Consider the following 11,029-nt stretch of genomic DNA (forward strand, 5'->3'; position numbering starts at 1 on the left):
TTGTTTGGTTACCACATAGTAACCGACAACGCCGATTAAGTTTGCGCCCGCCGACATATCAACGTGCACTGAAACTGGCAACACGTGTCGATATTTCGGAGGCACTTCGAAGTCCCTCCCGGGTGTAATTCGAAATAAAGTGATCAAAATCCCGGTTGCAAGATGAACTACTGTAAATAAATGTTATCTGACTATAAAATGCACAGTTGCATGCAGGAAACTACCAATGGCGAACTTTGACTAACCTGGATAAAACAATGCAAACAACGGACTAACTGACCTAATAATAAACTAACCAACATGATGCACACTGTTATGTCTGTCCTGCTTGGCCTTACAGCTGCCAAAATGTGGCTTTCGTTGCTAATACGACCTGGACAGACATCGAAAACCCATGAATTTAGTGGTTTAGTGGAAACGTTAACTTCGAGATTGGAGATTTCACGACTAATATCGAGGTGCTCCCTTATCACCACTTGACAGGGAGAAAGCAAGGGGGAAAAAAGGCAGCACTGACCGTTTGATGACTGATGACGTTTTTTTCCTTCTCTTCTTCGTTTCACCTTGAGGAGCGAGCTGAGCGGGAACGTGCGCAGCACTGTTCAAGTGTCTTTTTTATATGAAAAATATTGTGTACAGAGAAAATTTAACTGACCTGCTTTCACAACGTGTTCAGAACTGAAAATGTTTTAGATGGCTTTCAGAGCTCCTTTAATGGGATGTGGAAATTTTTACATATAGCTGGGAAGTAGTTCTCGTGCACTGCCCGTTCTGCGCCTTTGAGCAGTAATGGGCTTGGCAATGAAAGATCTAGAGCAGAAAAGGACTGACTTTTCACAAGATTCTGAAATATATTCCAAGAAGTTGTATCTCAAATTGAAAAGATGTGTTCATTCCCAATCAATGATTTGAAGTGTACTGATGGGCGCCCCAGAGCTCAGCTCGGGCATAGTATAGCAAGGCCTTTGAGAATTCACGGCAGGCCATGGAGTACTATGCAAAAGTGGGAACCACTCGTTCGCTCTTTCCCATAGTATTCCACCTAGTCCATTCCAGTGACTCATAATAGTGCACAGTAGTGTGTAACAACAATGGTGCTAAATACAATGTAGAGGTCAACAAAAGTGTTATGGTGCTGACAAGCTGGTGCATGACATAATGTAATGACCAAGTTAGAAATTTGGGGTAGTTGGTACATAGCCATGAGTAAAATCTTGCAGCCAAAGAGAGGACGAAGACACAACGGTAGAAACACACAACAGCGGAACTGCAGACTCTCAACTAAAGGATTTATTGACAATACGTCAGTTAAAAGGGGCAAGAAAGTAGGACACAGATAGTGATAAAGGTGAGGATAAACATGTTCCAACAAAAGTTAGTCTCCTGCAAGATAGTCAATCTCGATTGGTAAGAGGGACAAAGAAGTTTGACTAACACACTTATCTCCCAGTGAGGAGATTAGGGAGGCCTCCACAATCTCTTGAACATTCTTTTCTTTGAAGCGAGCACAAATGGTTGTAGCTTCGAACAGTGGTTTACATTTGCAAGTGCGACAGTGCACCGCAAGGTGCCCAGAAGGGGTGGAGGCATCAACCTTGCATCTGTGTTCTAGAAGCCGAGTATTAACACAACGGCCACTTTGGCCAACGTATGCTCTCCCGCATGTGAGGGGAATTTTGTATACAACATGCTGCATACATGGGACCAAGTTCTGTCTATGTTTGATTTTACAACCAGCCTTAGAGGGGTTATTGATTTTTCTGCACAAAGACCTAAGCTTAACAGGTGCAGAGAGGACGACCGGAACGCTATACCTACTTGCTACATGTTTAAGGTTGTGCGATAGGGTATGCAAGTACGGGATATTCACAGGTCTTCCATTAGGTCGCTCTCTGCTATGCTTTTCGGTCCCTTTTACTTTCCGTAGCAGGCTCTCGGCTATGCTGGACAGCAAACACACAGGGTAACCTCCTTCTACCAACTGTTTTATCTGGGCACAAAAACTCTCCTGCATCTTGTGTTCGCATGACTTCCTTAAAGCCTCCCCCAGCTTGGCGGAAGCAATCTCACGTTTTACAATTTTTGAATGCGAAGAGCAAAAGGGCAAAACGCCCTTTACAGACCTGGGGTTATAGGACCAACAAACATGGGAAGTGCCCCGCTCAAGTCTCAAGTCGAGAAATTGCAACACTTCTTCCTGCGGGAGTTCGTACATAAATCTAAGACCTTTTCGTTTTCGCGAAACAATTGAAGAAAAAACTGTTCACAGGGAACTAAGGATGAGCCTTCATCTTTTCTATAACACAGAAGAAAATCGTCTACATATCTGAAAATGTAGATTTTCATATACATTCTACATTTCTTTTACGTTTCTACATTTTCAGATATGTAGACGATTTTCTTCTGTGTTATAGAAAAGATGAAGGCTCATCCTTAGTTCCCTGTGAACAGTTTTTTCTTCAATTGTTTCGCGAAAACGCCTTAGGTCTTAAACGAAAAGGTCTTAGATTTACGTACGAACTCCCGCAGGAAGACGTGTTGCAATTTCTCGACTTGAGACTTGAGCGGGGCACTTCCCATGTTTGTTGGTCCTATAACCCCAGGTCTGTAAAGGGCGTTTTGCCCTTTTGCTCTTCGCATTCGAAAATTGTAAAACGTGAGATTGCTTCCGCCAAGCTGGGGGAGGCTTTAAGGAAGTCATGCGAACACAAGATGCAGGAGAGTTTTTGTGCCCAGATAAAACAGTTGGTAGAAGGAGGTTACCCTGTGTGTTTGCTGTCCAGCATAGCCGAGAGCCTGCTACGGAAAGTAAAAGGGACCGAAAAGCATAGCAGAGAGCGACCTAATGGAAGACCTGTGAATATCCCGTACTTGCATACCCTATCGCACAACCTTAAACATGTAGCAAGTAGGTATAGCGTTCCGGTCGTCCTCTCTGCACCTGTTAAGCTTAGGTCTTTGTGCAGAAAAATCAATAACCTCTCTAAGGTTGGTTGTAAAATCAAACATAGACAGAACTTGGTCCCATGTATGCAGCATGTTGTATACAAAATTCCCCTCACATGCGGGAGAGCATACGTTGGCCAAAGTGGCCGTTGTGTTAATACTCGGCTTCTAGAACACAGATGCAAGGTTGATGCCTCCACCCCTTCTGGGCACCTTGCGGTGCACTGTCGCACTTGCAAATGTAAACCACTGTTCGAAGCTACAACCATTTGTGCTCGCTTCAAAGAAAAGAATGTTCAAGAGATTGTGGAGGCCTCCCTAATCTCCTCACTGGGAGATAAGTGTGTTAGTCAAACTTCTTTGTCCCTCTTACCAGTCGAGATTGACTATCTTGCAGGAGACTAACTTTTGTTGGAACATGTTTATCCTCACCTTTATCACTATCTGTGTCCTACTTTCTTGCCCCTTTTAACTGACGTATTGTCAATAAATCCTTTAGTTGAGAGTCTGCAGTTCCGCTGTTGTGTGTTTCTACCGTTGTGTCTTCGTCCTCTCTTTGGCTGCAAGATTTTACTCATGATAATGTAATGGCAAGGATTGTAGACATTTCTTATGTGTTTGGTAGTAGCGATAGAGGGATTTATGCGGCAGATTTGTACCTTTTTTGTGCTGCCTAACTTACCAGTTCTTCTGTTGGTGTAAGGTGGGCTAAAACAGTAATGGGCCATACTCATTTCTCAAGTATGTTGCAGTAGTGTGCCAATAACTTAATAGTCTTATACCCTTGTCAGACAGTATTCTAAATGACAGTTAACATAAAGGGGCTTTCGATTTTGAAATTGCCTATATGGAGCAGCCACAGTCAGGTGAGCTGTAAAGGGACCCCTTCTTGCTAACTTTCTTGCATCAGCTGGTTCGTTTCCGTTTCATTTTGTACCCCTGTGCTAAGGTTGACATCCTACCAAACATTGCCAACTTGGTAATAATCTGGATCTGGACTCTTATTGTTTTATGTTTCATCAATCACTTGAGCATTGTCAGAAGCAATGTGGTCGGATACTGTTGTCGAGAGTACTCTGTTTTGATTCGTAAAGGCCATTCGGCATTAAGGGCAATTTTTAAAAAGGGCCCTTACGCTGCCGTCTGACAGTGTTGTCAAATGTCATTTTTCGGAATGACGACAACAACGTGAAAGTGGCCACAAGATTCTTCTGCCAGTGCATGGCTATTTGGTATCGTGGCCACAGCATCGGAAGTGTCACCCGCCATGGTGCTGAGAGTACCTGGCACGGATAGGGAATGGTAGGCTAAAATGATAAGAAAGATGGGCTCACTAATTCTGTGACTCATCTAATCAGTCAAATACAAACAATCACGGTAGTACCGGTGCATCAAGTCGCAACGACCTTTCCCGAAACCTGAGCAGGATAGCGCTGTGTACTCGGTTGTGTGTGAGAACGGTAAGCAGAAAAACAGCGCCAGATTTTTAGGGCTATTTTTTAGTGCTATAAAGCGAAGCGCTGTGTGTGGGAACTGGGCTTTACCCCATGTTGCAGTCAGTTTAGGACAGAGATTATTGTATAGGAACTAATGAGTACATGAGCTTCAGTGAAGGATGGAAACTGATACTGTATTACCTCAGTCTCATTAAGCTTGAATAAAGTTTGAACGAAACACACATAATTGAAGCTCATTCTTAAGTGTGGATCACTTTCGTGAAATCTACTTTTGGTACAGAGGAGCATAAGTAGATGTCTGTGAACGTCACAGAGGGCACACATCCTCGTCACCACTGTAACAGCCGTGATGCTACAGCTAGGAAATAAACACAATACATGAGGGTTCGTGTGGGAGCAGCGCTTTACTCTGGTATGATTAGCTCGGTCAGCTGATGGTCAGATGTGCAAGAGCCTCCAGCTGATGCCTCAGTGCACTCTTAGAAATGAAATTCACCACATAGAAAGCATAGCGAGCTCCTAGCCAACCATAATCCCGAATGACATTGTTCTCTCCCCTGATTTGTGCTTCAGCGTGCTGAGTGGTGGAGCTTTGCTTTAAGAGTGTACTCTGTTTGAAGACTTCCGTGTATGCGGGTGGGCTCCATCTGTGCCTACACTTTTAGGAATGAACTTCACCGCATAGCAAGCTCCTACCCAACCATCATCCCGAATGACACCGTTATCTCCCCTGATTTGTGCTTCAGAGTGCTGTGTGGTGAAGCTTTGTTTTAAGAGTGTGGTCGTCACCACTACACGCGGAGACTCCGGTAGCTTACAAAAAGCCAGTATGCTAACCACCAAGAAATAAGCTTTCGATCTTCTCGATTTGCTGTCAGTGCTGCCTTTACAATACATCATTGTGGATTTTGCTGATTCTTTGCCATTTGGAGACTGAATGTGTTGCGTCTGGATGAAGCTAATTTTCTTGCTCAGTGTTGCTCTGGGAATAAGCTCAGACGGGGAGAGCTCCATAAAGACTAGAAAATTACAGAAAAAGTGGGAGTTGGTTGTGTGTTTCCTCAACATCTTATGCCTAGTCATATCAAATTGTGTGTACATTATTATCTTACCCATTATCTTCTGTTTCTTCCTCATACAGGTGGAAGCTGTGCCTTCAGTGGTGATGATTCAGAATGGAAAAGTGACAGACCGCTTTGTTGGGCTCAAAGATGATGATCAGATTAAGAGTTTCCTGGCAAAAGTAGTCGCTAGTTGATAAAGTTTCCCAACTGCTATAGTTGTTCATATATTATTTAGTTGCTGCTTCTTAATTGAAAGAATAAATTATCTTGCTTTGTTATAACTTCTAAGTACGACTTCTAAAAGTGCATTCTGTGCCGGAAATTACCTGCGCACTATAGTACTGACCTGTGCCCTGGGTAATCACCTGCACATTCAGTACAGGCATGAGATGTGTATAACACGTCCCGAAGTAAACACCATCAAGAAACATGACCTGTATTGCAGACTGATACTGAATAGTCAAGTGCTCTTAGATTTTTCTGCCACTGTCAGAGCTTTTGCAAAATTAATTCATAGGCCGACCACTGTGGCATCGCTCATAATCATAGGTGTGGCGCAAACCCCCATGCTATAATTTTTCGTTCTTTTCATGGTGCTTCAAGTGAACCCAAGCCAGTGGCAGCAGTACATTGAGGACAACCAGGCAATTTCGCGACCTGGCGGTGAGATCTGGACCGAATAATGGATTTATGACAAATTACTAGTCATTGTGAACAGTGATGACTGCCACCATGTACTTTATTCCATTGAGTTTAACGCCTACATGATGAGTGTGTTCCTGTGAGCTGCATCATAGCATGGGTCTCACTGAGCATTCGACTCTAGAGCTACTTCAAAAGAGATAATTATTGACATTGCATCATGCCTTGTGCCCATGGGAAAATTGTCCATTAGAGCAGATTTTCTAATGTCTGCTGTCAGTGGCAGCTGGACCTCCATCTTTCTGCGAGTGTTCCACAACGTTCCGCAGATGTAACAATTGCAGAAACGAGTCATGTAGTGAGCAAACAGAATCCTAAAAGAGCAGTGAGGTACCCTCAACTCAAAACTACATCAACTGAATGAAATGGATGCCTGTACATGGAATGCAAAACATTTTTCCTGAAATCTTCATTACCAGCGACTTAAATTATAAAGCAACATTGTTGGAGCATGTCTGGCTGATTTTGGCTAGCGTGACAGGTGACACAAGGGTGCATCGGTACTAATGCTCTTTGTGCACAAAGGGAGTGTGTAAACACCAAGACGCATAGTTAAGGCATGCTTCCGTGACACCACAGCCTGCTGCTGTTCAGATAGCTGATTTCTCGCAAAACGCTTGTGAGAACCAGTTGATTGAGGCTTATGTGCCTCTGATGTAATCTGTCATTTATGCAGTGCACTGAAGATGGTATATCTCATCAAAGCCCCAGCACACATTTTGTCTTCAGGAGGTAAGCAAGATTTGATAGGCTGCAGTTGACAAAATCAAATTAACGAGAATGTTTGCAACCTGTTTGGAGCTGCCACATTTGAGAGCAGTTATCTTCGACTTACCTACCTCTGAGTAGCGCGGTACACCATTCGACCACCACGTACACCATTTTCTTCCTCTTGATTTCTGCGCTGATTATGCTCTCCCATACTGCAGCCAATGAAATCTTACTTACCTCCTAAAGATGAAATCCAGTTATCCGTCTTTAAAGGCAACATTGTTTTTTGTTGTTGTTTTTTTCGTCATTTTGGCATGTAGTACAACATGTGTATTGTATGGTTCTGTATCTCAGCTGTTTCCATTATGATCCTCATAGATGAATGGTGTTGGTCGTGATTGTATCTTGGCCTCAGAGCACTTTTAGTGTACAGTGAGTGAGTTAACTATACTTGAGACAACCTTCTGTACACAAACTGGTATGCATCAAAAGCAAAACGAGCCGTGTTCTGACAGCTCCTTTGTGACAGCCACGTCTACGTGACAATGGAAATTCTGTCTCCAGATATGTATGCTGCAGATAATGAAGGGTGACACAGATACCAACACAAACATTTCTTCATATAATACATGAGGAGCTTTATTCAATGGACTACCGGCTCTGCAACTAAGCAATACACTGTTGGCTGTTGGAAGATTTCAGTTTGAAATGCAGCTGTTCTGTATAGGGAAAGGGAAGGGTACTATGATCTACAACGAACACACATTTATCTTGAAACTGCATCACTACTAAATGAAAGAACGTGCAGTAGGAAGAAACGGTCTGAACAAACGCATAGGAAATCAGCATTGCACATCCCATCATGCCCTGCTAGCCAAGCATTCGTTACACGTTTCATTTGAACGTTGCTTTGGCACCTCTCATTGGAAGCATTATAGTTCATTCAAAGAAAGAACACCTTCCACAGATTGGAACATAACTGTTAAGACATTGTATGAAACAAATATGAGAATGAAACAGTTCTGACTAGTGTAACTTCTGTCACCTTGTTTTGCCATCTAATGAGATTCATTTAAGCTATTCCTTGGTGACTTAGAGCGATTAAGGATATATGATTCGTGACATCAATGCAATCATTGAGGCAACTCTATAGAAACGGGGGAAACATAATCATTGCAATTAGTGTTGGAGGTGGTGTATCCAATACCAGGCTTTTTCTTTTTTCTTTTTCAATACGTACAACATACCAGCATTCAACTTCACATCAACTAAGAGGTTAGAACGTGCCAAAGCAAATTGAGTTTGTGCAACAGTATTAAATTTGATGTTCATTAGTGGAGTGACCCGTTCGAGTGACTCATGCATAAATGCAACAATGCTCCACCAAGTGTAAGACTGGTTACGAATGCAAGCATGTCTGAACGTGCTTCTTTAATAAGTCACTAACACTAACCCACTGTATTGAGTGACTCGCCATCGTCGGTTCATTGCCTGCGTTATGTACGTTAAAAGCAGCCGATCATAACTGACATTTCTGCTCCTTTTGACAGATACATAATTGGCGAAGGCCATTTTCAACTAAACGCACAACTGTTCTCACACAAGCATTCAGTATGGTTCGGTGCAGTGCCGTGTATGCCAAAGGGAGTCTGGCCATTAATGGCACCTGCCTATACCTGAGGCTCCACCCACTTTTTTAGGTACCTAGCCAATCACAGGTCGAAATACAGTTGTCTATTATTACATCCACCGAATAGTTGTACCTCACCCTTCTTTACTGCGTGCCACCATTTTGGAGAAACTCGATTGATTCGGATTGAAACGGATATCACTGGTGACGGACCAAAACGACGGATTTGGTGCCCACTTTTTTCAACGCCATCTGCATGGAGAGAGGCATGTTCAGAAGGCTCAGAATTGCAGAAATGGTTGTTGGCAGAAGTGATTGGCCAGGAGAGCGGTACAACCGCTTCTTCGTTGCAAACGACTGCTGGTATGAAGTTTTAAATCGCGTAATGTAAGTAGATAGAATCAAAAATGAGCAAAGATGTGCGTATAAATAAAATGCAATTATATAATGCAAAATCCTACGTATAGGGGTCGTCCTTGCTATTTTCTTGGCATCATGGTCTTAACTAGGCCTAACTTTAGTGAAGAAACACCCCATTTTCGCGTAAATAATGATGGCGAAGCGAAAGTTGAAGCTGATTTTGCAGATGCGTACATGAGGATATATGTTCACAGTATGAAAAGTAGTAAAGTAGTCTGAAAATTTTTTTGTCACGAAATATCTGCTTTTCCGTTCCAAGCACCATCCTCCATGATCGAGAAAATTTTGTGTCATGGCAGCTCCCATGGAAAACAGTAACCAATGAAATGCGCCTAAGTTTGATTGGCAGGTTGAGCCTCTTTTGTAGGCTCCTCCTAATGGCCAGACTCCCTTTGGCATACACGGCACTGGTTCGGTGTTGGCTCTTACGCCTTCACATGACAACTCCAGTCGTGCATAACGAATATGTTATGCGCACCACATTTACATTAAGTGTGGGGTGCTTCACGTCATCCACAGACCATTACACAGGGTTCTCTTTGTAGTGGAATCAGAATTCTTATTAAAAAAAACTACGAGAGCATCACCTGTGCCGTTTTTGGAGGTGAATTATACAGCCAGGCAGACATTTTGTGGAAGAGTAGGCAACTACTACTAGATGACTATTTGTCTAAAATTCACAAGCAAAGGTTGCGATGCACATGTTTTCGATTTCCGAGATTTGCGTGCCAAAATATATAGCGATGAATGCTTCAAGGTATGTGCTCATTTCAGGGTTCTTAAACAGTGGGCTGTCTTTAAACACCGACTGCTTCCAATTCTTCTACCCCCCTGGCCAAGTAACCCACCTGCAGGACAGTAAAATGATGTCTGTCCTGCTCTCAAAACTTTTTATGAGAAAATGTGTGCTTAAAAATAACTGTATATGCATAATCGCACCGCTGTATGAGTTGCACCTGCACTGTAGGATTGTGTTTTTGTTGCGGCTTTGGTTGATGTTGTAACAAGTTCTCTTTGAAGGTTTCATAACACTTGTGTTGACTGGCTTACAGTACAGCGCATGTATTAGTGCAGCAATGTGTCGTGCATAATTGTACAAGTGAATGTGGAGCAGTGCCAACCGTACATAGAGCGTCATACATGGGGCAGACAATAAACAATCATGCTCATGCTCATAGACATTCCGAAGAAGAGTAAACATATGAAGCCTTTCTGTCTTGCAACTTTCACACCTCTTGGAGAAATGCTTTCACTTTGGGATCTCAGAGTTGATTCCAGCGAGAAATGCACCTTACAGAAAAATACCACTTTTTCATGTGTGAGACTTTGTCACAAGGTCCTCAAACGGTTTCATCGAAATTTGCACTTTGCAGAAAAAAATGGGAGTGAACAATTAGTAGCAATTTCCTGGAACTCACTGGCTTGTGAATCTAATTGTATGAATAGAAAGGTAGTAATTGCTGCAATTACTGTTGAAGTACTTTTGCTTTTTCATGTGGAAAATGTTTTAGCGTTTTTGTGTAGAATTGCCCGGTAAGGTGATTCGCACAAACTTACATTCGCATAAGGTGCTGGATACACTGTTCGCACTGGAGGCACTGTTTGGCTTTAAGTTCATTCACTTGAGGGGTTTCAGTCATAGTCGGGTGTGACACTCTGGCCAAGAAGGGCATCAGGAGACTGGCTTGCAACATCCAGACTGTATTACCATACGGAGTTCCGAATAAATTTGTACGTTTATAACTGGGAGTGTGTGAGCACAGTTCTCAATTAAGCTGTATTAATTCAGCATTTACATGATGTTACTTCCATCCTGTGGAAAGCGTTGCGGAGGACGTACTAAACGCACCAGAAAAAGAGGGCACTTGTTTGGTTGGTGCGTCACCATTATGCAAGTCTTTTTCTCCTCACTGTCACAGTTGATGCCGACATCGCCTAGGGAGGTGCATGGGGACCCCTAATGAAGTGCACAAACCTAACCTGCCTTACTAAATTAACCAGAACTAACCTAACTAGAACTAACGCGGCGTTGCAGGAAGTGAGAGGTGAAGCCGACTTGCAGAATGGTGGTCCCAACCAAACGAATGCCCAAGCGAGTG

At 42.9% G+C, this 11,029-nt stretch overlaps 1 protein-coding gene across 1 annotated transcript in view; it reads left to right on the plus strand.

The window, feature by feature from the left end:
- The window catches only part of LOC135391460 (thioredoxin, mitochondrial-like), a 29,056-nt gene extending 18,377 nt beyond the window's left edge, over positions 1-10,679 (plus strand). Inside the window, exon 3 of the mRNA XM_064621717.1 lies at positions 5,545-10,679. Within this exon, the coding sequence (XP_064477787.1) occupies positions 5,545-5,661 (117 nt within the window). The 3' untranslated portion in view covers positions 5,662-10,679. The remainder of the gene's footprint in view (positions 1-5,544) is intronic.
- The last annotated feature ends 350 nt before the right edge of the window (positions 10,680-11,029 follow it).

Source organism: Ornithodoros turicata, chromosome 4, assembly GCF_037126465.1.
Source record: "Ornithodoros turicata isolate Travis chromosome 4, ASM3712646v1, whole genome shotgun sequence".
Lineage (NCBI taxonomy): Eukaryota > Metazoa > Arthropoda > Arachnida > Ixodida > Argasidae > Ornithodoros > Ornithodoros turicata.